General features: G+C 46.5%; 7 protein-coding genes across 7 annotated transcripts; 6 read left to right on the top strand and 1 right to left on the bottom strand.

Moving 5' to 3' along the window:
* Window positions 1–136: 136 nt before the first annotated feature.
* PAAG_00977 (hypothetical protein) lies at window positions 137–3,908 on the top strand (the record flags this gene model as incomplete). Its single annotated transcript, XM_015844198.1, has 6 exons — window positions 137–382; window positions 475–808; window positions 1,019–1,228; window positions 1,799–3,252; window positions 3,324–3,752; window positions 3,825–3,908. 6 exons carry the CDS (start codon window positions 137–139, stop codon window positions 3,906–3,908), a joined length of 2,757 nt encoding a protein of 918 aa, XP_015700979.1.
* A 1,331-nt stretch (window positions 3,909–5,239) lies between these two features.
* Window positions 5,240–6,543, top strand: PAAG_00976 (LiPid Depleted family member; the record flags this gene model as incomplete). Its single annotated transcript, XM_015844197.1, has 3 exons — window positions 5,240–5,518; window positions 5,729–6,259; window positions 6,400–6,543. 3 exons carry the CDS (start codon window positions 5,240–5,242, stop codon window positions 6,541–6,543), a joined length of 954 nt encoding a protein of 317 aa, XP_015700978.1.
* A 428-nt stretch (window positions 6,544–6,971) lies between these two features.
* Window positions 6,972–7,355, top strand: PAAG_00975 (hypothetical protein; the record flags this gene model as incomplete). Its single annotated transcript, XM_002797070.2, has 1 exon — window positions 6,972–7,355. One exon carries the CDS (start codon window positions 6,972–6,974, stop codon window positions 7,353–7,355), a length of 384 nt encoding a protein of 127 aa, XP_002797116.2.
* Window positions 7,356–12,216: 4,861 nt separating this feature from the next.
* PAAG_00972 (hypothetical protein) lies at window positions 12,217–12,819 on the bottom strand (the record flags this gene model as incomplete). The annotated part of the gene is made up of 2 exons (XM_015844196.1): window positions 12,217–12,274; window positions 12,689–12,819. The coding sequence occupies 2 exons, from the start codon at window positions 12,817–12,819 to the stop codon at window positions 12,217–12,219; spliced, it is 189 nt and encodes a 62-aa protein (XP_015700977.1).
* A 2,545-nt stretch (window positions 12,820–15,364) lies between these two features.
* PAAG_00971 (PSP1 domain-containing protein) lies at window positions 15,365–18,147 on the top strand (the record flags this gene model as incomplete). The annotated part of the gene is made up of 2 exons (XM_002797066.2): window positions 15,365–17,535; window positions 17,604–18,147. 2 exons carry the CDS (start codon window positions 15,365–15,367, stop codon window positions 18,145–18,147), a joined length of 2,715 nt encoding a protein of 904 aa, XP_002797112.1.
* Window positions 18,148–20,371: 2,224 nt separating this feature from the next.
* On the top strand, window positions 20,372–21,761 carry PAAG_00970 (hypothetical protein; the record flags this gene model as incomplete). Its single annotated transcript, XM_002797065.2, has 4 exons — window positions 20,372–20,396; window positions 20,525–20,771; window positions 20,878–21,012; window positions 21,149–21,761. The coding sequence occupies 4 exons, from the start codon at window positions 20,372–20,374 to the stop codon at window positions 21,759–21,761; spliced, it is 1,020 nt and encodes a 339-aa protein (XP_002797111.2).
* Window positions 21,762–22,292: 531 nt separating this feature from the next.
* PAAG_00969 (60S ribosomal protein L15) lies at window positions 22,293–23,274 on the top strand (the record flags this gene model as incomplete). The annotated part of the gene is made up of 4 exons (XM_002797064.2): window positions 22,293–22,379; window positions 22,573–22,729; window positions 22,823–23,049; window positions 23,134–23,274. The coding sequence occupies 4 exons, from the start codon at window positions 22,293–22,295 to the stop codon at window positions 23,272–23,274; spliced, it is 612 nt and encodes a 203-aa protein (XP_002797110.1).
* Between the last annotated feature and the right edge of the window lie 2,651 nt (window positions 23,275–25,925).

Genomic DNA, 25,925 nt, shown 5'->3' with positions numbered 1-25,925 from the left:
AGATAAAAGTGCTCTAAGCTTCAAGATCAGGATATGATCTGCCCTTATTTCCCCGCTCCCGCACACAAATTTCCCCAGAGCCTGGGCCGCTGTGTTTGTATGAATACCCCTCCGCTCGTTTATATATATACATACAATGTCTGCTCCACGTCCTCCCAGAACGCGTTCCACGAGCAAGGTCGCCCAGGAACGGCCTACCCCGCAACCTCAACGCCCGTACCTGCAAAGCCGCTCCTATTCAGCGCCTTCGTGGGACATCTACCCACCAACCATTCCTCCTAGGGGCGATGATATAACTAGTCCTGTGCTCGAAGAGAAAGAGATGCCTTCTGCCACCGCAGACAAGATAGATGGTCATGTCTCAACTAACGGCTCGGTTGAGGTATGCATCGTTCAGGTCTCCTTGTTCTCCTGCGAAAATCCCGTGGGGACAATTTTTGTTGTTGCTGACACAACCTCTGGGGTTGCCATTAGATCCAACCCGCGACTCTTAGGCCTCGTCCTGCCCAGGTCAATTTAGCCGTTGTGGGTGCACAAGGAGTGGGAAAGTCCACTTTTGTGCAATGCGCATTAGATCTTAAACAGAGTCCCATATCGCGCTCCTCAATGAAGAAGATGTCCCTGGATGGAACCATCTACCTCGTGCGATTGCTGGAGATCACGAGCCATATAATCTCATTCGATGAAAGCAGTCGCATCGTTTGGCCCAAGTTTCTAGGGGATCAGGAATTGCCCATAATTGACGGCGTCCTGGTCCTGGTTAATCCAAATGATGCGAGGGGTGTGACTCAAATTGCTCGAGTATTTAGTAAGTGGAAGAGTTTTTATCAAAGTTTTACCCCGTCGCCAATCTTACATTTAGAGCGGGCTTTTGTCGGTAGATAACTTGATATATAAGTTATCTTTATTTGTCCTATATTCAATTTACCTTTCTATCCTTTCCCTCTTTCCGGGCGGCGATCTATAGCCAAGGCTATACCAACAAATTGTGAAAACTAATTCCAATGACCTTTTATAGGTGCGCTGTCAAAAGCTACAATTCCATTTATTGTTGTGGGCTGTAGACGCGAGGGCCAAGTCCCGTCTTCCCGGATAGACCAAGAAACTTACCATCGAGCCAGTCAAATACTGAGCGGTATTAACGTCCAGTACACGTATTCTGATGACCCAGAGTCGCAGAAGAAATGCATTTCGAACATCCTCAGGGCTATCATAGACAGAACCTCTGGTAAGGATTTTCAGGTGGCTGTGTTCCCCACCTTGGCAGTGCCGCAAAACAGCTGTTTCCATTCCCCTGCCAAACCCTGGTCTAACTTTTCCTTTTTGTCCCGAGCGTTTTCGCCTTGTTTGCATATTTTAATTCTCATTTGAAACTTTTTTTTTACACGCTAGCATCCACCTTTGTCAGATCGCATTTTGGCTCTGCCAATACCACCCCACATATATCGGGCTGGTTGGTTGGCTTGCTGTTTAGCTATTCTGCGCTTGCTGATTTTCCTATTTCTGCTGCGCTAATGGCCCTCCCGCTTCTTCCCCACCGTTTTAGTTGTCTTATTTTGTGGTCTTAGACTCGCCTATATCTGCGTTGGCTGACTTTCTTTCAACGCACACTCCCCCGATTGTCACCACCCATGGGCTAGCCGTTCTCGTCGAAGAACCGGGCTTGACCATTGCGTTTTAAATTATTTTGCCAGCTACTTTTTATTACTTGCTCTCTTTTCACCTCGATTTAAGACCACCGACAAAGTCAATGTGGTTAAATAATCCTTACATTCCGTCCGTGCTGACCATCACTTAGATGTAGCTGATCTACAACCGGCGTCAACTTCTGCAACGCTCTCTTTTGCGTCTAGTCGAGCAACTCGTCGTCCAATCCCTTCACAAAACCGGCAGCATATCCGCGCTAGCTCCGAGAACCCCAAATCCACTCTAGCCAGTGCACCTACCACTGACCACAACAACCATCGAACCAAGAAATCCTTAAACGATTCAAACCTGGCGTCCACTGCTCAAGGATCGAGAAATGTTCGAAGCAATTCACAGCCTGTGCCTCCCAGAACTCCTCCTGGGAACCGGTTGAACCGTGGGGAAAGTCTAGGAACGAGCATCGTTCCCGAAGAAATATCATCCAATAAAGGCCCGTATCAGCGATTACAAACGACCTGGCGACACAGTGGTAGCTCAGACGCATTCAGCAGCTTCTTGGATATGGAGGATGAAGGTGATGATCTCAAGGGAACTGGGCCTCCGTCCAGCTCTGATGCTAGCACGGACAAGTCTATCGACCCAGGCGTGACATTCGATGAGCTTGTGGATCGCCTTTTAGCACCTCCCATGTCCAAGCAGGACGCAAAATTTGCCAACATGTTCCTGTGTTTATATCGAAAATTTGCCACACCTGCAAAGCTCCTCTCGACTTTACTTGCACGCTTCGAAAGCATTGGGTCGGCGCCGTGCCCGCTATTGGTGCAGCGTGCAAACCGTCTAAGGTTGCTCAATATCATGGCGCAATGGGTATCGGAATATCCAGGTGATTTTGCTGGCTCAAAGACACGGAAGCGTCTGACTGATTTTTTACCTTCGCTGGAGAAGAACTATATTTTCGCCTTTGCCGCAAAAGAGATGAGCTCTTTTCTCGAAAAGTTTGTGGATGATGAAGATCTATGTTGGGCTTATGAAGACGAAGAGAATGAGTCTGAAAATGTCGAAACATTCCTGGATACATCTGTACAGAGCTCACCGGCAACTTTCGTTGCTCAATCCACTGATGGCGCCCTGAATAATATGAGTTCATTGGACCTAAGCGATGATAATCATGATCTGTCCTCGAACCTCTCCAATCTTTCAACGACTTCGAGCGTTTATAGGTCGGGCAGTATATCCAGTCAATCATTCTTGACATTGTTTAGTGTGGAGTCTGCCCAACAAGAAGCCCAACGACTAGAGTTGTCTCCGAAACACTCCCTCACAAAGGAGCAATGGAAAATGTTCATGGCTATCTCCGAAGATGAGTTTGCGCGGGAGGTGACACGTATCGACTGGGTCATGTTTAGTTCTTTGGGACCGCGAGATCTCGTCCGGCACGTGAGCGTATCTGCGGATGACAGGACTTCAACGAAAGGTCTGTGTAGTGTCAACAGGATGATTGACGAGTTCAATCACTTAGCATTATTTGTCGCAAGCATGGTCTTGTTTCGAGACAAACCCAAGCATCGAGCGCAGGCTTTGGAAAAGTTCATGAACATCGCAATGGTTAGTGATTTGGCCGCTATAATTGTTCCCTATACGTATCCGTCCATTTGCTGACTTGCCTTGCCACTCAGAAATTGCGCCAGTTAAACAATTACAATTCCCTTGGAGCCGTTATTGCAGGGCTTAACGGGACTCCCGTCTTTCGACTTACACAAACCAGGGAGCTGGTATCCCCAACCGTTCAGAAGCAGTTTATGAGTCTGGTCATTCTCATGGGCACGGAAAAGAGCCACTTCGCTTATCGACTAGCTTGGGAGAACTCATTTGCGGAAAAGATCCCATTCCTCCCTCTCCACCGACGCGACCTCGTCTCGGCAGAAGAAGGCAACAGAACATTTATCGGTCCTGGCAATGATCGCATCAACTGGAAAAAATTTGAGATCATGGGCGAAGTTGTCTTGGGCATTCATAATAGCCAACGCACCCCATTCCCCTGTTATTCGAAAAATGATGATGTTCAGCGTCTAATTCTGGATACCAAGTTTTCGGGAGATCAGGATGTAAGATTTAATCCTCTTCCCTCGTTTTTTGGCCATCTCGTCCCAATCCTAACCTCTCTTTACCGTCTCTAGGAACTTTATAATCGGAGTACACAGCTTGAACCCCCGTCAGGAACTGAGCCGCCCCGCAGACGATTCGGCTGGCGTCGAGCTTGAGAATCTCTTTTTCGTTGGACCTTCAATGCCTCATTTATGAAGATTTACGATCGATTATGTTCATGATTTCCCCTACCCCAACATATAGAGATGACACTGTCCAAGCAAACACTTGCCTTTTTCCCCCCATGACCTGTTTCACTTCTATCTATCCGCTCTATCAATTTGGACTCGTTGCACTCGAGTTGTCCCACTAGGGTTGCCAGTTTGATTTCATCTTTGCTTCGAATTCTCGTCGTTCTGATATATCCACTATATGTGTTGTACATGTGATATCTCCCCCCCCCCCCCCCCGTTATTTCGCTCTTACTCGTATATACCCGCATAGCTATAAAGCGAATCTGGCTCTGTGGCGTTTCACATCGCTTCTCTCTTTCTTTCTTCTCGTCTTCCTTTTTCTTGTTTAGTGTTTTGACCCGAACGGGTGCGGGGATGCGGTGCCAGGTCCCCTCCCCTCCCCCCTTTTTTCTTTTCTTCTTTTTTTTCTTCTTCCATTTATATCTTTGATATCTTCGTATCTGCTGTGGTATATGCCATTAACTTGCCAAGTTTCGGGGCTACTATTGCAAAGCGGGAGGAGAGAAATCATAAGATGAGCTTCCCCCTTTTTTGGTTGTGCTTTTTCATCTCTAGTTCGTTTCAACTCTTTTGCTAGGAAGAGGGATTTTGTTATAAAAATTTCCAGGTATACCATGACGTGACGAATGCCTATAACGCTTTTGGGTGTTTTTCTTCGATCTTCCTTCAATGTATGAGGATCTCCTCTGATTTGGGTGCCCAAACGCCGATCTGGTTTTCTAGCAGGATAGACTTTGTACCTTCCCCGTCTTGTTATTTTTTTTGTGTCTATCTATTGTCCAAATATTGAAATGAAAAATAATGAATCCCTTTTCCCAATATTCTCCTCAAGGGAAGAACATAAAACAGAGAACCATCATCCCATTATTCCTCCACAAAACCGTTAAGGTGTTGCAGATCATACCCTGAAACGGACCGTCGTAGCCTATCGATGTCGCCGTGATAGCCACCAGCCAACCTTGTGGATACCAATCGCTATTCACATTCCGGTATGGCGCTGATGTTGATGTTTCCGGAGAGATATGGGATTGTGCCATTGAACGGTTTGGAAAGAACCAACCACAATGGGGGAAATGTTCCATCACGTGATACTACTCCGCGGAAATCTTCCATTAGTTACGTCATCTGCAAATCGGCTGTAATTAACGAGTAAGTTACCGCCCACCAAAAAACTTTCCCCTTCCCATTTCAGACCGCATTGGCCAAAGAGCATATATATCACTTTTAGATAGATATATGTATCTACATTCACGATGGCGACAAAAACTCTATCCAGAACATTCACGCAATTGATCTTTCGATCACGGCCCTCTAGCCGCATTTTGACGCCGGCCCTGAGCCTCCATGGACCTGGATGCGCCTTGAGCGTGCACACTAATGCTGCAAAAATTTCTGGACTTACCTCGTCACCGTCACACCATAGACCAACGCTGCGTCCGCAACATCAGCCCACCGCACCGGGGACGCAGCTAAATGCTCCTGTGGGCAGTCGGAGCATATTTATACAGACTGAGAATACTCCTAATGCTGATGTGAGTGGGAAACCTTTGGAAACCAATGTCTTTTCGACGAATTTAAGTTCATTGCTTAATTGCATAACGGATACATCGATGCGTAGTTGGAACGAAAGTTTTTTATATTTTAATTATATTTTAATTATTCAATTAATAATTTTTTTTTTCAAAAAAAAAAAAATAAGAGAAAGAATGGAGCCATCAGCTAACATCTACCGTTTCCAATAGGCATTGAAATTTATCCCAAATCACTCCGTCCTCCCAGAAAACTTCCCAACCACATTCCTAGAATACCTCTCCCCACGCTCGACCCTCGCACCACCCTACCCCTCCCCCCTAGCATCAAAACTCCTCAATGTCGATGGCGTATCAGCCGTATTCTACGGGCCCGATTTCATCACCATTACCAAAGCCGGCGACGCAAACTGGGCACATATCAAACCGGAAGTGTTCAGTCTGATCACCGAAGCCGTAACTGCCGGCGACCCAATTGTCACTATCTCCGAGGCAGGGGCTGGAAGCCAAGCTCAGGAAGAAGATTCGCTAAGCTACAATGAAGACGATGACGAGGTTGTTGGTATGATCAAAGAGTTGCTGGAGACAAGGATCCGTCCGGCGATCCAGGAGGATGGTGGCGACATTGAGTTCCGCGGTTTTGACGATGGGATTGTTAATTTGAAGTTGCGGGGTGCTTGCCGGACGTGCGATTCTAGTACGGTGACGTTGAAGAATGGGATTGAGTCGATGTTGATGCATTATGTGAGTGGAATTCTAGAAGCTTTTTGTGCCCACTCTGCGTGGCCACGCAGAGATTTCCGTGCGCCTCACACCTTCTTCCACAAGCTTGTTAGAATTTTACAGGAATTACTGACACCGTTTTTCCCCCTTCTCCCATTCAGATTGAGGAAGTTAAAGGAGTCAATCAGGTGCTGGATCAAGAGGAAGAGATCGCCCTGAGTGAATTTAATAAGTTCGAAGAAAAGTTGCGGCAGCAAAAGGGTCCTCAGTCGACTGCGTCGAGCAGTCTGGAAACGGTTGAGTGACCAAGACGGAGGGAGCGTTTTAAGCCCTCTGTTCTCTCTCTTCGCTGCTTGCTGGTTTTCGTCTAAAGCATTTCCTTGGGTCTCCTCTCTGAGACTTTCTTTCGATGTTTCTATATTCAGATATATCCCGGGCAGCGTTTGCATATTGCCTACGTTTGCCTACCGTTTGCTTTCCGCTTTTTCATATATGCTCTGCTGTACAACAAACTATGCGTCTACATGCATCCCAACGATTCAAGCCATATTATCTCTTTGAAATAATTATGAATGGGGTCTTTCTCTACGTTTGATAAATTGAGGGCACTTTTTGGTTACGCAGGATCCGCGGGCTAATTTACTTATTGAAGCTTGTCTATTCTCCAACACCCTTTTAAAATCAACCAACAAACTCCTCTTGATTAAAGAGGACACAAGTTTTTTGCCCGCTAATGCCTGAAGAGCTGGCGATGAAAACAAGTGTGACAAAAGCAATGCAGAGACAAATGCCCAATCCTAGCCTGATATCCAATTTCCGCGAAGGTGTTTTTCTAATACCTGACGTCATAGACCAGGACCCTTCCCTTTTTCAAAACATTTCTGATGACCAACCGCCATGGCCCCTGTATGGCTTCTGTTGGCCTAATCTCATCACCTCGAAGCGCCCCTTTCCCCGTTCAATTGTGCTGTGGCTAAGCCCTTGGTATGCGCCCTGCCATTCACGGAACAACCTCTACCCAGCGATTACAATCCAATCCAGCTTGACTGAGCTCAATCGGAGTATTTGCGCAAATTTTCGTGCAAGTGCTATCCATCCCTACATTTACAGATCATGACATGAAAATGCGGCATGTTTAATATGGACAAGCGGACGCCCGCCCTCTTCGCCATGCCAATCAGAACTGAGGCCCAGTTTTGTCCTCTGCTTTTTGTGCGATATTATATCAGAAGCAAATTGAATCCAGTGAACAAGAGTGAGAGATGGATATAACCCACCAGCGGAGAGAACTTGGCACCGTCGTATATTTGGTTGGGAAGTTGAATCACCTTCCAAGAGGACGACCCCTTAGAGAACTTTCCTCCCCTTAACAACACATGCCATCAATAATATATCATAACCCCATCTCTCCCCTTCAGCCCCATCCCGCCACCGCCAAGTCCTCCTTGCTCACATCTTTCTCCCTTTCCTCCGATGAGATGGGAAACAAGGAAAAGCAATGGCACTCCAGAGGGTGGAGGAAAAAACCAGCACCAGCCCCCACAATCCCTCCGCCCTCGCACCACATTCGCACAGCGGACACAGAACTTCCACTTTAAACCCCATTTCCCGCTAGCTGGGGAACTTAAAAGGAGCATCCCATTAAAGCTTAAAAATAAGAGCGGTCGTACCTGTACAACCTCAATGCAAGAAAATGAAGCATTTGGAAAAGGGAAAAATCCACAGGCAATCGAATCATGAGGTTCGGGGAGCAGAGGATCCTGAAACAAAACGGACAATTTGGACCGCGATGGGTGCTTTTTATTTTTTTATTTATATATTTATTATTATTATTATTATTATTACTACTACTGTTATTGTTGTTGTTGTCGTTTTTTGAGGAGGGGTCGGCTAAGCCCCGCAGCCGATAGGATCCAGGGCCTGGTTGGCAGTGGCGGATTTGAAGCAGTAAGGAGAGAGGGGGGCAGGGGGTTATGCCGCCCTTCTTGCTTCAGAAGCTGGTGGGGTGGATGGCCTAGCGGATCAAATGATAGGTGGTGCACAGGCGGTGGTGTTCGATGGGAGGGGAGGGGAGGGGAGGGGGTGGCGGAAGAAACGTCCTGAGGCATAGCAAGAAAGGAAGAAAAGAAGGGAAAAAGGGAAAAAAGGAAAAAAGGAAAAAGGGGAAAAGGAAAAAATCTCAATGTCTCTCCAGTTCCATATTTTGTTGCGCAATTAGGTTGCGCGTTATTAACAATATTGGATTTATTAACTAGTTAACTAAGTATATTATCTTCTCTTGCTTGTCGGTTTACTTCTCGTCTGTTGTTGTCTCGCCGTTGAGAATCCACAAGCATCACCATCTCCAAAATAACTTACCAGCTGAGAAATATCAAGTAGAATATTATTCACAATGAAAAATCAGCTAGAACTTGAAGCTCTCTTGTCCGCGGACTTTAACAGGGAGCAAAGCAAATATATATATATATGTGTGTGTGTGTGTGTGTGTGTGTGTGTGTGTATTCTCTGGTTAATCTGCTGAGAATGGGTCGGTAGCTAAAAAAAATATTATGCCCATTAACCACTTGTATATCAGGAGAAAAGCCATAAATATAACTTACTCAAAACGGGAACAAAAAGCCAGTCTGAAAAGAAAATGAACATACAAAAGGGAAATCCTCAGACAAACGTTTTCACCAACAGAACTTCATAACAAGCAAAAGAAGCAGCTAGAAAAAAATTAAAAGAAGAAGAAGAAAAAAAAGGAGTGTCAAAGTCTCGATGTAGCAATCTACTGCACCCCGCAGTTTTGGACTATCATGGCCTGCATGAAAACGATTCCCATGATCATTCCCGCGGACCAAAATTATCTCCCATCTCTGTGTTCTTCTCAACATGCAAAAGACCACTTGGTGCCATTATTGCGTCCATCCCCTCAGGCTGCACCCTCGCCTTTCCTTGCCCTTTGATAGGTTTCCCCGACTGCCTGCCGCGAGGAAGGTTATGCACAACGTAGAGGAAGTTGACCTGCAAATAGCTATATGCGACTTTTTCTATGCACACTAACCCAGGCATATTCCTGGCTCTTGGAACTATATCGCGGGTACCCACGGACTTCAACCCATCTCTCCTGGGAATTTATGTTTATTATTATTATTATTATTATTATTATTATTATTTGTTAAATTCCGGTCCTGTTTTTGCGTTTCTATCGTTGAGGGTTTATCTTTTTGTGTGATCTTCCGCGGAATGTTGATTCGTCAATGCCAATGAATAATGAATGATGGTTTTCCAAATTTTTCCGGGCAGAAAACTAGATGACTATGCGGAGTTTAAATAAAAGCATGAGCCAGTCCCATTGACTTTTTTTCTTTTTCCTGCATGTATATGAATATGTAGAGCTTTTCTTCTGACAACCCCCTTTTGATATCAGTCTTATGGTGAGATCTTGAGTTTCGAGGATCAAGGATGGTGGACTCCCGTGCTGACCAAATGCCTGGGGTTTTCGGGAGATTTGCACCTTGGTCACGGTGGAAAGGGATCTGAGGGTCCATATGCATACAGGACAGTATATGTATGTATGTACAGAGTAACGGAGAAGCAAATAATATATGGGCAGTAGATGAACATCAGCGACACCAGAGCCTATTCACTAGATATTGATAATCACTACGGAGTACCGCCCTGCATCCACCTTTTTCTTATTTATTTATTGATTGAAAAGGTCAGCTAGTTTACTGTCGTTTTCGTCTACGGGAGTACCTAGGCAGTTAACTAACAAAAAAGAACAACAACCCATCTCCTGGAAGGAGGAGAAGTGGTTCATTCATTTCTTCGATCAACCTTGACCGGTGAGTAGGTGATGACTTACAAGTGGATGGAACCCTGGACTCTGGAATCTCCAGGCGAAAAACAACGGGCAGATCAGCGATCATCACCGGCTGGAGGCCCTGTGGCATTCGCTCTTGATGAGTCGTGACAGGTGTTAAGCTTCTTTCTTTTCTCCGTTCGCCATGTGTGCTTGTCACAAGGCTGTGTGCCTCTCCACCGTTCCTTTGTACCACCTCATGCACTTCGGGGGTTGACAACAATGAAGTTGTTAAGTATGTCTGAGTTTTTTTGAAACTAGACCTTCTAGTGCAATTATGATGGAGAAAGTTGGAGCCAAGCCCCGCCGCTCATCTTACACCAATGGCTCTGGGCTGGGGTGAGGGGGATCAACCTGGAACTGACAACCTATTTCCAGACCGTTCCGACAACGCTGACTCGTCGGATTGTTGCCGCATGGTCTCGTATGATCTTGGGTCGAGGTCCCGTTGTAAATGATTGGGTTGATGCTTGGCTACCTAGGTTCCACCCAACATGCCTCAAAATGAGGGGACGGATTGTTGAAGATGACTTTACCTATATCCATAGATAAAGGGGACAAGACTTTTGGAGGATTGCGGGCAGGGTAGTTACTCTAAAGGCACTGTTAAAAAACAGTATTTGAAAATTTACAACCTAGAGGGAGATATTTAGACTTCTACCAGCTTACATGGAAGTGCTGATTCGCTTTTGAACAAGGTTGGTGTGTAAAAAGGTTAAAAGCTCAACTGGGCCCCAGCGATAGTATCCATGGTTGAACGACGATTTAAGGAAAAGAGAAATCGGGGTACTGCTGTAACCATCAAAAAAGGTCTATGGTCCTCTCTCCAGCTGCCTTTTTGGCCCATTTGCTTTGCCGGGAGCCGGAGTTCCAATCCAGTAAGGAATTGCACCCGAAACTCAATTACTTTCTGCTGCTTGTGTGTGGATGAAGCAGTGGGACATCAGTTATCACTGCGAAGATTTCGGACCAGGTTGAACGAAAGCATTGATTGGCACGACTGATGAATGCCCTTTGCTCAAAGCCGCGATTCATCCGGCTGCGTGGTCAGTGGTCAGTGTTTGGTGTTCACGATGCTCTGCCCTATAGTTGACCTGCTAAGGAACCAGGATAACTAGTGGTCCGCTCGGCGAGACAAGTCTCCATTGGCAACCCAAGACGAAAGATGCGATATGGCTGTGATTTGCCCCAGTATTTGGGTCCAGTATTTCCCTCGTGCAAACGTTTGTTTCTGATAGGGCTAGTTATTATAGCTAGTCAATCACCAATCTACAAGTTCATGAAGGGTCTTGATGTTTGAAGTAATGAGAGGAGGATAAAGGAATAGAGAGCTATAAAGCTCTCCCCGCCAATATTTTATAGGACAAACACGCCCAAAATCCCGCAGCAAGACGTTACGGATGAATTATATCCTTTGAAAAAATTGAAACGCGATGAATGGACGGGCTGGGCGGGCTTTTTAGTTACCTCAAATGCGCCCACGCCACGCTTTTCTCCGCTTTTCTCCGCTCTTTCTCTCTCTCTTTTCTTTTTTCTTTTCTTTTCTTTTCTTTTTGGGCCCCGTCCTCATTGGCATCAAGCCGTTGCTGTCAGAGGGGTTGGTTTTAGAGTCCTTTGCTCAGCTGGCCGGCTTCTGAGTGGTTCCCCTCTTCTGTTCCCAACTGTTCCTGTTCCAACCCGAAGACCAGGCGGGAGCGTAAGCTGCTGCAGCACGAGGAAGTTGAGGGCTCCAGAAACTTCATGTTGAATCCATCCACGAATTGAAGACCACGATCTCCTTGATCCTTCCCATTCACTGATAGTGGATCTAGGTGATGATGGAGAATATGGTCCCTTCAGCTTTCAGGCCTGGAGTACTCTGGAGGAGGTAAGAGCACTGTATATAGGAATTGTGGGTACAACTTTAACTAAAGGGCCCACTGCTGGTTGTCAGGGGGTGTGTTGTTTGCCTCCAAGAAGATGCACGCACAAAAACAATCGGGCGTGAACTGTTTTAATTTTTCCTATTTGTATCTTAAAATACGAAACAGTGGATATATATGGTAGATGCAGATATTTCAAATCCCCCCCTCCCCTCCCCTAAATACCTGTAGAATTGTCCTGATCCTTTTTTCCGCATCTTCTGCATACTTCATAGCTCTACGGTGGCCTTAGCCGCATCCAGCGATGGATTTCCAGGCCCGTTTAGACTGTATTAACACCAAAATGATAACAGGGCTTACCACCAAAACTTGTTTGTGACTAACCCCATTAGTTATCCCCTGGAGGCATTAGTTATAACTAGTTATTTAATTAAGCGGTTAGCCTCCAGCGTCGTCCCAGAACTTAGCAGCAGAACTCTCCAAAGCTCTCCTCTCTCCGCAAAACTCTCCCAAAGCCTCTAGTACGGATCCGCCCCCATACGACGTAGACGGCAACTTTAGCTGTCTGCCCACATAACTCTATTCCCGCAGTTCGCTGGTCTCCTCAACTCTCTCTTCAACTCTCTCTTCAACTCTCTTCTCAACTCTCTCCCAACTCTCTCCCAACTCAGACTACACGGAACGACTTTATTTCATCCACCTTCCTCTTCTCTGATTGAACGCCATCCCCCGCCACCCTACCTGCTATCCCAACTATCCCTGCTATCCCTACCACCCTGTTCTTCTCCAGCACCCCAAATGCCCCCGTCGTCCTCCATCGTCATCAATTGTTCCTCCGCCCGATCGATCATCTGCGCGCTGTCTGGCTCCATCTTGAGGATGCGCTTGGTCTAAGGCCTGTTGCATGGCTTTGTTGATGGCAGTTTACTCTCTTCCACCAGTTCAAGTATTATCAGCACCATAGACAGCCCTCCCATTAACTACGACTACATACCACATCACACTACAACACCCGCGCCCGCATTCCCGCATCGCGAACCGTATCTAAATCCCGAGACCCTCCCACCCCGCCTCTTCTTGACGCTTCTCCTTGACCCCTCCCCCCCCGCGAGTCGAAGATTTTCCTGTTCCTTTTTCGCCATCCGAATCCACTCTCGCGGCGCCCTCCAATATACCTATACCTACAGAATAGCCTGCGATTAGACGGAATATCAATCAAAAAGGAGAAAGAGGGAAAAACAGAGAGAGAGAGAGAGAGAGCGAAAATCAGAAAGGAAGAATTATAAGCAAGAATTACCGAGTTTGCCCTAGCTGCGCTCAAGAAAACAACAAGAAAAAAAAAATAATAAAAAATAAAATAAAAAATAAACCTGCCGGCAAGGGGAAAGCCGCTGCGTTTTTACGCCCTCCGGTCCGTCTTGTCCTGCATAACAACCTACAAAACTACATCACCCCCTTTCACACGCCATCGCCACTCGGCCTTCTTCTGGGCGAGAAGTTTTCGCAAATCTACCTGACCTTGCAAGCACTGAAGCCTGGTCGCTTCGTTAGTTTGTCATTACTTGTTTTCTCAAAGGAATTGACGGTTGAATCCATCTCGCGTGCCATCTCCCGTGACTGTCGCCAACTTCTAAAATATTTGAGTGAGGCTCACCACACCAGGACCAATCCTCGAGCTGTGAGTTTTATACTACCTTGCTTGCCTAGTTTTGTTTCTTTAGAGGAAGACACCTTTTTTTTTTTTTTTTTTTTTTTTTCTTTTTTTCCCTTCTTTCTTTTTCGCCTATCATGCCTCAAAGCTGAATGCTTGCAACTCTGCATAGATCAGTGTTACGCGACAATATCCAAAAATTCCTTTCTACAATACCCCAGTTCGTCTTTTCGTCCGTCGCATTAGCTAGAAGATTACTTTCTGGGTAAGCTCCATTTTTCCATTTTTCCCTTTCTCCCTATATCTCACCCTCTCTATATCTCCCCCTCTTCTATTGTTCGATATATGCGCATTCCACCCTTCAGATAACGGCGGATGCGGCGGATGTGGCGGATTTGCATCCTTGATGGACTGCTCCGCCAGTTCCCTCCGAGAAGGAGCAGCAAACACCGCCTGAATATATATCTATATAAATCTGTGAGCTCCGTCATTGGAAAACCGCCCACCTATCCAGAAGCCCGTTGATGGAGACATTCTTGGGGGTGGGTACGCTACCCAGTGATGGGAACTTTGGGAACGGGAAGTCCCGTTATTGACTGGACCAGATGTTCGCGATTAACCACTCTATTTGATGGTTGACGTTGAGATTTCTGGCCCTTATCTCAATCTGGGAGGCGAAGTTCCATTCGCCACGCTTTACTAAGATGTGCAAGGTGGAGACTGTTGACCCAATGTGCCATATACATTGGGACAGCTCTGCTTTAACCGTTGGGCTGAAAGGTTGGCCTGATTATTCGAGGGGAGGCTTATCGACTTCTTTTTGAAGGGCAACCATCTCTCCTGCTCCTCCTGCTGGCTCTGGCGACTTTGGGAGATTTCTGTGGCGGATATCATGCACATACTGGATATGTGTGAATGTAATGGGCTAACTCTTCCTTTATGTATCTTTATGATTTAGATTCTCCCCCTCTCCCCCCTCCCGCCACTCTCAAGCTATCACGAATACTGTGTATAGTTTCATCCCCCCCCGTCCACCCCGTCCACCCCGTTCACCCCCCATTCACGACATTGATCCTAGGATCAATTACGAATAACTACGCTTCGCAAGAAGACCCAGACAGGCACTGAGCAGATGTGCTTGGCTTTATACATATAATCTCTGTTGAAATCTCTCTCGATTGTGAGATCGAACATTAACATCCACGCCATCGTTTCTGCAGAGAAGCTGCAATTACAGGTGCTCTATTGGTCGAGGAGTTGTACGTTTATCATTTTCTTTTCCCGTTCTACGTGCGTACATTTCATACGTTTTGTGACCTGAATTCACAGGCGGAGGCCTTCACTGCTTGTGATTCGGCTACTTTTGCTCTTTTTATTCGTGCCCTTGAGTTTCCTTCTCCTCCCTTCCCTGATCTGTATTCTTCCCCAAGCAGCTGTTCTAATTTTCCGCTGTACGTTGTGATATTTACGTTCTACATCCGGTTCAACTGCCACTACATTCTTCATGATTTATTTTGAATTGTTGTTATTCCCTTCGTTTGACAGAAACTGTTTCCTTCGTTCTATAAATGCTCTACTGAGTGGTTGCGGTTCCATATTCGAACATATGTTCCCAAGGACTTCTGTGATTAGAAAGCGCTGACATTTTGCTAACATTACAAATTCTAGTAGCGTAGAACATAGGCTTTCTTCAAGAGTCAACATCAACTTAAACGCCTACACCTGATCTCTATTTTTCCCCTTCATACATAAATCAATCAACAATCATGGCTTCGTCAAGCAGAAGCAACTCAAGCAAGGGTACAACACCAGCTGCAAAAAGCCCGCATACCGCATACCCACCTCCTGGCAATAACGCTTCAATATTGCTCGAGAAAACTCGCCAAGGTGTTCGAAAATCTACCCCTGATTCGGAGGTTTTGGCTTCCTCTGACGATGAAGGAGATCATCACCCCACCCAAGTCGCAGCCGCTCCTGTATTTAAGCCTACGCGACGCACATCATGGCTCAACGAAGTTCCCACTTCTTTGGCTCGAAAAACTTCACTGCCAACTGGCTCTTCATTTTCAGCTACAAATTCTAACCCGACAACGCCAGCCGCTGAACCGACTTCATGGGGTAGTGCGACTAGCCCGGGACTTAATGCATCACTTGGTTGGGGATCGTCAGGCGCTGGATCTTCCCCGTGGGGAACTGCCATTTGGAACTCAGAGACACGCAAAGAACCCCCATTGAGGCTGACAGAAGTTCTCCAATCACCAACTTCCTCGAATATGCCAACTTTATCCTCAAACAACAACGGAGACGACGTTCTCAGCCCTCTAGCACGAACCATCTCTGGGGACTCCAACATCCCCTTCGCAATTCCTCTTCATCCTACCCCCAAAACATATCGTTCCCAGTCGTACTCTGTTGGCCAGCTAGATCCAGAATCAATCAGTTTGCCGTCCTCTGCCGCTGGAATGCCTACGCCAACCACACGCAGAGGGCCCAGTGCCCAATTCTCAGTCCAGCGCCGTTCTTCTCGACCTAGCATGCTCGGGGAGCTGGGACATGATCCTGCAACCCTTGGGCGTGTTCGTGAAGATGAAGATGACAGCCATCACCACCACCCCAGTACCTCCGAAACCGGATATAATTGGGCCCAGACACGTCGCATGGAACAACTCTATTTGGAAAATGCTCTTCTACGCCAAGCAGCATCTAGCCAACTTGAAAACTCTAGGTTCCGCGATCGTGCCATGTCCTCAGTTTCTGCAACGAGTGGATTCTCCATTGCTCAAGGGCATAACCCCCATCGTCTCCCTGGAAGTGTCCCAGAAGAGAGAGTGGCAGTGGAGGATCATGACGAGCTGGGAGAGATTCCTGGATATAGCAATTCCAGGAGCAATGGGCGGAGAAGGCTCAGTGAACATTCAACTAACCTTGAAAAGCAATTCCCGGCTTTTAGTTCTTTGGAGAACCGTACGTTAGAAAATATTAAAAAGGCCCACTGGCAAACCTCGCTTGGCTTTGGTGGAATACCAGAAGGACCCCAGAGTCGTCGCCACTCTTTCGCTGATATTCCCATGAGACACCCATCTATCAGCTCTTCCACTGATTCTCAACAAGCTGCCATTGGCTCCGTGGGTAACCGAGAAGATAGCCTCGGAAATTATGCTGATGGAACCCTTACTTCTTCCGTTGACAACAATCGTGAGTATCTCCAATTTTGTTTGAATCATCACCGTACAGCCCATACAACAGGACAGGATCGTTTACAGGCCCGTCTACATGCAGCTTCTTACTTCAATGGACACGATAACCCTCTCCGCGCTCCCGAAAATATCGCTTCCTCCGGGATGTCCACCTCCCTCCACCAGGCATATGTCATGCCCAACGCCTTTGGCCGTCAGCACTCGAATTTGGCCCACGCGCACCATAACCAGCAGCTTTTCATTGTCACATTCAAATGCTATAGGGCCGATGTGTTCTATATCCAGGAAGATACTGGATTGCAGGTGAATACCGGTGACCTTGTCATCGTTGAAGCAGATCGCGGCACGGATCTTGGCACAGTTAGTCACGCAAACGTAACCTGGGCGAAAGCTCGCGAATATAAAGAATATTACGCAGAGGAACATTACAAATGGCTTATGTTATTCTCACGCCAAAGCCAGTCGGGTGCTCCGAATGCAGTGAATCCGAACGGCGTTTCCAACTTGAATGGCGCCCCTGGTAGTGCTGTGGGCGGTATGGGCCAACAGAGTCAACATGGAATGCAAGAACCACAGGGTGGAGATATTAAGCCCAAGCTGATTAAGCGGCTTGCTCAAAACCACGAAATTGAAACTCTCCGTGAGAAGGAAGGGAATGAAGCCAAGGCAAAGCGTGTTTGCCAGCAAAAGGTAGCCGAGCACCGGCTTAATATGGAAATTCTGGATGCCGAGTTCCAAATGTAAGTTCGTTCCAAGCACCCGTTTAGATGACCTCAAAAAGGGAACTGACCATATTTTCTGTATGTAGGGACTGGAAAAAGCTCACATTCTATTATTTCGCTGATACCTACATCAATTTCAACTCCCTTGTCACAGATCTGTTTAAAATCTATAAGACAAGAATCTGGATGTCCGCCATTAACCCAGCTTCCTTCGTTACGCCAACTGCTGGACTCTCTAGTGCCATGGGGTTTAGTCAAGAAAACCACCCAGACCGACGCCGGCCCCATGACTTTAAGCCGTTTACTCCAGGCGCTGGCCAAGGTGTGACAGGGGGATATGCAGACGCTGCCGCCAGAGATATTGCTGGAACCGCGCGGAGCACGTACAGGGACCCTTACCAGGCCTTTGCTGCTGGCCGACAAGCTGAGCTGGGGCTGTCAAGCTTTTCACAAGGTCTGCAACCGCAAACAGATCCGTTCTCTTCTCTCCCTTCAACCAACTACGGGACTGGGGACCCGAACCTGGGCGACTTCAACAGTGCCGCTGGGTTGGGACCAGCGGGCCGCCAAACCCATCCCACACAAGGCGATTGGACAAATCGCTTCCAAGGCCTTTCACTCGGTTCATGATGTACCCTCAACTTATACCCCCCCCCCCCCCCCCCAACGCTTTTTGCTGTACGGCATCGTATAATATATTGCATTCGTTTTCATTGTCTTCTGAGAGAAGCAAAGAGTCTCATGTTATCGCGCAGCGTTATGCTACAATACCCCCTTCGCTTCCGCCTCCCTACGGACAACACCCAATCACTCCCGTTACCTCCACCCCGTACGATTTCGACCAGTTACATTATAGCCCTGTCGTTTTAAAGGATTTTTCTTTCTTTATCTTTTGCGTTTTGACTTCTCGATTAGATATACCTTGTACGCCAAAAATCGATCAAGAAGATCAGGGATGATGATTTTATGCTGGTGTATGGCGCGCGAGTCCCAGGCCGTCTCGGAAACTTGCTGTTTACTTTATATAGACTTGTCCCGACTCACGAATTATGGACCCTGTTTGTTTTTTCTTGTTTTATTTCACAATTGCTCAGAGAGCAAGTTATCTCGGAAATATCCACCTTTGAGATTACGTTTTTTTCCCCCTCCTTCTTTCCATTTCTTTCCTATACCTGCAGGCTGTTTCCTTGTTCAGTGCATAGGCCATATACATGCTAATGAGCTTACGATGAGTGGGTAAAGAAGAAAAATAACCAGGATAACACAATGCGATTTTCAAGTTGTCATGGGAAGTTGTTTTTGATATTTTATCCCCCCTCAGTTCTTTGATTGTTCAGTTTTGTTTTTTCTACCTTCTGTTCCTCTCGTTCATGCTTCTGTATGGTGTTTTCCATTTTCCTAAGGTTGAGGAGAGACGAAATTGATTTCCAGCTTCTTGGGTGCACGTTATTTTTCTTCTTTCACAGAATGAACTGTTATGAAAGAGAAAATCAAAGTTGTCAAAAAAATACACGGAAGACCCTGGGTGTGATACCAAAGACTATTATAAGAGCGGATATTGGAGAACATTAGGAACTGGGATTATTTTTTCTTTAAATTGGGAGGACTTTTGTTTATCTGGCTTGTAACTTTTGCTTTCATCTTTTTTTCCATTCTTCTTTCTTCTTGGAAAATTTTTTTTTTACTTTTCTTCTTTTATTAACATTCCTGCCTCGACTTGTTATGTTCACTGATGATCTTTTAATCGCTCTCTGCAAAGCACTACTCAGCGCCCTTGGCCGTCACATTTGCCTTGGACTGTTGTTGCAGACCCCAAACATGATCTTAATCTCCATCGCCCCCTTTTACCCTTCTTTCATGTAACAACTTAACTTCTTTTCTTCCACACTTGTAATTTTTCTCCACCCTTAACCGTTGTCGATACACTATTTTCGATTCGCGAGACTTTCAAGTTTTGCATGCTGCCTTCTCTGATGCTGCGACTCAGTTCTCAATCCCACCCCCTTCTTTTCTCTTCTACGTGATGAATGATTTTGCGTTATGTTTCATTGTTTTTCTTACCACTTCTACTATTGCTGCATTCAGAGGAATGGCCCAACTTAGCTTCCTTTTCCTCCATTTTTTATTCATGCAGTTGACTGGGGTGTTTTTTTATATGTGTGTTTTTCCAAAAATTGCGTTCTGGAAACTAGAGCTGGAATCTGGAAATTGGTGCGGGAACTGGGATATAAATTCTGCCTTTTTGTTTTTGCCTTTCACTTTCTCTTAAGATATAATATGACAGACTTTCGTTAATCTTTTTTAGTCCACCCTTTTTTCTTTGTCCTTTTATGTCCTTTTTCACAGAGGACCTTCTATTCACATTCAATTTGATATTCTCATGTTTACTTATATCAGTTTTCCCCTCTTTCCTTTTGTTTTCTCTTTCCTCCTATGGGATTTGTCGTTGGAAGAAATATGAAGAGAGGGCAGAAGAGGCAATGCAGAGTAAGACAAGAGCACAGACTCGAGGCAGAGATTTTCTCTTAAGACGGATAGAATGGGATATTAGGTATAGGAATTTGATGAACATATTGTTATGGTTACTGATTTTCCAGGGTACCACTCTCTTCTTTCATCCCTTAATTCGTTGCTTCGGAAGTGCTTGGACTCAGGAGAAAGTCTTGGGTCACATGACCTCCGCCCCTTAACCGACCTGGCAGAGCAATCCAACCTCACACCACATCCATGTCATACCCCCAATCAATCCGTGAGACCTTGGTTGATCGATTCTCAAATAAGTTAATAATCATTATCTCATTATCCTGAGGCAAGATTTTAGTTGACCGTGAAAGATTTGCATCTTCATCCGGCCATGCCTCGTGATAGAAAGAGAGCTGGTGAGCGAAATGAGGGTTTTCCATCCCCCCTATCTCTCCCTTTATACAGCTAGTCCAGTCCACTTTGCCTCCCACTTATGTACTTCCCCCGTTATGAGTCGTGAGGAAAGAATTAACAGCTAGAGTAGCAGGTACAGCAGCAGATCCCACGGGCAAAGGAGCTGCTCAGGGACAGAGGAAAAGAATGCGAGTTGGGGATGGGATTAGAGGGAAGAGGAATAATGCGCGTGCAGCCATCGGGAAAAGCGAAGAGGATTCGGAATATACTGACCAGTCTGATGGCGAAGAAGTGGATTTGGATCTGGATGAAGCTGAGGATGAGAATGACGATGAAGATGAAGATGAGGACGACGACGGGGAGGCGGAGGCGACTAGGTAAGAGAGCAGATAACATTATGGAGCGTTCTATTTCCTGTACTCTTGTCGAGTCGCACTGCAATTGATCGGGTTAAATGTTGACTGGGTTGGGGACGCGGAACAGGAAGGCATTGAGGGATCTGCAAGCCGCAATGGAGCGTACTGAAAAGAGGGACAATTATGCAAAAGAGTTCGAGAAGTGCATCAGTGAGGAGGAAAGAAGGCTTGTTGGGTTGATGGACTCGGAGGTTCGAGAGAGGTGTGTTGCTTGTTGAAAGTTTTGGCTTTATTTCACCCCCCACCCCCTCCTCTCGTCTCTCCCCTTTTCCATTGTGTTACACTTCAACTTTCCCTCTTTTCCCTGCATCTAATCAATAGATAATGGGGATTTTCAGGGAGGCTGCATCTCAGGTGTTCCGCTCCCATATCGTTTCCCTACTTAGCACAGCTCTAGCTCCTACAGGGACGAAGACGTCCGGAACGCCATCAGGGCCTTCAGGATTAACATCCAAAGTGGACGCTCAAAAACTCGTTCTTGAAGATGTACCAATAGGCAAACATCCTCTGTACCACAGAAGCCAAGCTCTGCTCCAATGCAGTGAATCGTTGATCCAAGAATATGACAAGCTCTCCACGTTCATCTCCGACCTCGAAGCTCCCGCAGACCCAGCAGAAATGTGGGAACGCGATTGTGCGGAGACTCGCCGTGTAATTGCTATCGGTGTGGCAGCGTCCCAGGCTGAAATTGAAAGGCTTCTAGTGCGCAAAGATGACACCAGAGAGAGGAAGATTAAAGAGAAGCTTGCCTCGAAGCAAGGCAAGGGATTGAACGGGAATAAGGAGAAGAGGAGTTTTGAAAACGATCAGCAACTTCAGGATATGTTGAAGATGGGAAAAGGAAAGGAGAATCTTCATAAGGAGCCGTATGGATGGGGGAAGGTGGCACATCAGGTTGTGAAGGGAATGAAGGTTCTCATCAAGGCTTTTCCTGTTGAGAGGGAGGGTTAAGCAAAAGCGAAATGTGGGTGGTATCTGTATCTATATCTATATCTGCGCATCATTATTTTGCAAGAAGACAAGGAGTCATGAGCCATATTGCAAGATTTTCCTCTCTACCAGAATTTGCGATTCGCAAACTGCAAGATCTGGAGCAGTTTCATTCTTATATTGAGCTTTAGAAATGGTATGATTGTTGTTGTTGTTCCCCATTTGTTAAGAGACGTAGATGACTCAGCAGAACCAACATAATGCACGTGACTTTACGCCAAGAATTTCATCCCAATTAGGCTCGCTTATCCCGCTAGCGCCTCCCACACTACCCCTTTTGAACAAACAACTTTGGACATACCGAGAGCTTTTCGCTTTGCAGTGTTGAAGCATCGACAACGACAACGACCACGACCACGACAACCACCAGCAACGATTCCACGACGACAAGGTACGTGTCCCGGGTCCCTATGTCTTGTGGTGCTGATATTCTGCTATTTGGCTTCGATTACCTTCCATTGATGCCCCAAAGCTTACAATTTGACTTGATAGATGGGTGCTCTTAAATACGTGGAGGAGCTTCAAAAGAAGAAGCAGTCCGATGTGATCCGCTTCCTCTTGCGCGTCCGATGCTGGGAGGTGAGACCCCTCGATTACCCAAGATGAAATCCTCGCTGGAATTGAAGGAAGGAAAGGAAGACAGAAAAGTTGGAATTAAAGACGTCCCAACTTCTCCCCTCTTCAGGCGAGAGATATTTATAACTGTGGCACAAATATTATTTTGTGTCTTGCTATACACTCGTTGAACTTTGCTGAGAGTGCATCAATATAGCTCCGTCAACTCAATGTTATCCATCGTGCCTCCCGTCCCTCGCGTCCAGATAAGGCCCGTCGTCTCGGCTACAAGGCCAAGCAGGGCTACGTTATCTACCGCATCCGTGTCCGACGTGGAGGACGCAAGAGACCAGCCCCCAAGGGTGCCACTTACGGTGTGTCATTATCTTTAATCACAGGGAGAATCAAAGTGGTAGATTGATTCGTAAATTTTGTAAATTTCTAACGAGGAAAAAAAATCCAAATAGGCAAACCCACCAACCATGGTATCAACCAGCTCAAGTACCAGCGTTCTCTGAGATCCACTGCCGAAGAGCGTGTTGGCAGACGCTGTGCCAACTTGCGCGTTCTCAACTCTTACTGGATTAACCAGGATTCCACCTACAAGTACTATGAGGTCATCCTCGTCGATCCCCAGCACAAGGCTATCCGCCGCGATCCTCGCATCAACTGGATCGTCAATCCAGTGCACAAGGTAGGCTTTATCCTAATACATTTCTGCGACAAGTGGAAAGAACCATAGTAGGCCCATTGTATGCTAATATTGTTCACTTCGTAGCACCGCGAATCCCGCGGCTTGACTGCCACTGGCAAGAAATCCCGTGGTCTCGGACGGGGCCATAAATACAACAAGACCACTGCTGGCAGACGGAAGACCTGGAAGCGCCTCAATACCCAGAGCTATTGGAGATACCGCTAGACGTGGTGATGTGGAGAAGGTGCGGTGGTTATGGTTACTGAGATATGAGTGTGGATGGACAGTGGGTGTCGGTGTTGGAATTACGTTTTTCATTGCGTCTATTTTGCAGTGGCGGGCGACTTTGGCCAACATCGCGCATTGCCGACCACCAATCCATCCGTCAGGAGTGGAGAGAAAGTTTTTTTTTATTTATCTCCGCTGCAGCACCAGCGGTGTGCATGGTTGCCACGACTTTTTATCAATCTGGTAATGTCTATAGCAAAATGGAAAATCCTCAAGATTCTTCTATTGCCTCCACAATGCGTTTGAGGGCGTTCATTTAGCGTTTAGTATAATCCCGGATTAATATCCCGGATTTCTGTTTCCTATGGGGGGTTTTTATACACGCACGGTAGTTTTGTCGTCGTTTGGGGGGTCTTGTTTGCATCCCCGTCATAATCGACTTGCTGTTTAAATTGTTTCCTCTCTCCTCTAGATACATCTTGTTTCTTGGGTTGTTTTTGTTTATGGTACTTCGCTAGCATTGCCCTGTTCAAGCTAACTTTTTTCACTGCGGCAAGGCTGGGAGTCGGACTGAAGCCCTTCTCTCGTTCGCTCCGCTTTACCTTCACTCCGTCGGCTGTGATTCTGTCCTAGATGTGTGCGGGGATAAAAACTCTTTTCAAACTTTTTTGATTTATTCTTATGTAAAGACTTCTGTATGTATGTACATGGGCTCCTGCTCCAACCCTTTATTAACACTCCTCCAATGCGCTCGCTCAAGTCCTCAGAACTGCTATTAGCTCTACCCAATTGCGCCGCGTGATATACCCAGGGTCCCACGGGATCTAAGATCAACACCCCAGCTCCAATTTACTTTCTGGGTTGCACCGATACCATCTAGACTAGATGCTATGTTTGAAGGTATTTTCAATGGAATCATTGGTCAAAATACCGCCAGCTGGGGGGTTAGCTGATGTTAGAATAAGTTGAGAGTTAATGGTCAGGTTTCTGACTTCCTCTTCTCAGTTAGCACCACACGGAGACAAGGAAGTTACGGGACCCGTGAAGCTGATAGTTACTTTGGTAAGGGCCATTCGAAGTAAGTCGAAGTGACAGACTATACACCAACTTCAGATCAAGCTCAGACAAAAGGAAGGGATGGAATTAATAGTTGGGAGAGTTGAACCTGATCCCACAAGGCCGGTGATGTAGTAGGAACTCTGCTAACGGTCAGTAGCGCCTGCGTCGAGGTTTGCATACTCACGGTAGTCGGCTGCGGTGGCACCGAAGTTGGATTAAGGTGGGTTCCTGAGTTGCAGGTTCAACTGGCAGGTTCGACAGTTGTTTTCCATTGGGACATCGATGGAAACGAGTTTGACGTCGCAGACAACGTCAACAGTCCAGCCAAAGTAATAGCCGGAGGAAATTCAGTTTACGGAGCTTAAGCAAACCAACGTCAACCGCATCCACAGTTAACCCGGTAGCGTTGATAAATCACTGCAGAGATATCCGTAAGAGAATAGATGGAGTCTCAGTTCCGTAGAGTGGTGCCCATATCGGCAAACTCCAAGTAAACAAAAGGTTCCTAAAGAGTATGAGTACTCATTAGATACCTTCCAAAGGTATCCCATGAAATCCAACCTGCTCTGCGCTCTGCACACGGCCATAGGTACATACAAGCAATGGGTTGTCTTCTTCTTGAGTTCCGCGGGTGGGATATTGATGGTTGACGTCAAGTTTCAAGCGTCGGCAAACGGAGAAATATCTCTACCGCATCCACGTAATCGCCTCCACCACATCTGGAGACCCAGTGCCATCCATCACCAACGGCCTACCAAGTATCCCAAACCATGGGTATCATTGTCAGACTTTCTGACACTTGGTTGCTGCAAGAGCGGCTCCACCCAGCCGTTTCCCTTCTCATTCCAGTCCTAATTTTAGAGATATAGGCCAATAGCCGAGTCCATTTGGCTCTCTTAGTCGCCCATGCCTTCCTTCAGGTCCCGAACAAACCTCTATTTCCAGGACAATTGAGCTTTATCCATAGGACTGTAGTTCTGAGCAAGGCGTGGCCCGTTCAAGTGTCGTACATCCTGCAATGCTCGGAATGTCGATAAGGATACATGCTAACGTTAGCATTGAGCACCGTAGAGCACGTCAACGGAATTCTCAACATGGCAATTTTGACACATCATGGAGGCGTGGGTGGGGAGTGTACTGGAAACAGGAAGGCTGGAGGCAGCACGTAGGAAACAAAGCATTGCTGAAACCCCCCCCTCCCCCTCCCTCGTCTCACTTCTGTTCTGGTTGGACCACTATTCGATTCCATACGCCAAGTTATTTTCGTTGGCCAAATCCATTCCTTCCACTATAGGATACTTCTCTCGGCTTCAATTTGGTACGCGCATGTCGCTTGATAAGGTCATCACTTATGTGCGGCAAGTATCGGTGGTTGCGATTTGGGACGAATAAAAACACGCTCCCTATGGTTTTGCAGATGAGCTTGGTACAAACTGCTAGAGAATCAAGAGCGGATTTGATGGTGTATATTGCTGTTCATACTTACCTATATACTATCCGGTCCTTGAGCCCCAAACCTGCTCAGCATTTAAATATGTTCATGGCTTAGCTTGCCCACTAGCTTCTAGCGAAAATAACAACCCCCCCCC

This window comes from Paracoccidioides lutzii (genome assembly GCF_000150705.2).
Source record: "Paracoccidioides lutzii Pb01 unplaced genomic scaffold supercont2.2, whole genome shotgun sequence".
Lineage (NCBI taxonomy): Eukaryota > Fungi > Ascomycota > Eurotiomycetes > Onygenales > Ajellomycetaceae > Paracoccidioides > Paracoccidioides lutzii.
This window is presented reverse-complemented; position numbering and strand designations above follow the sequence as displayed.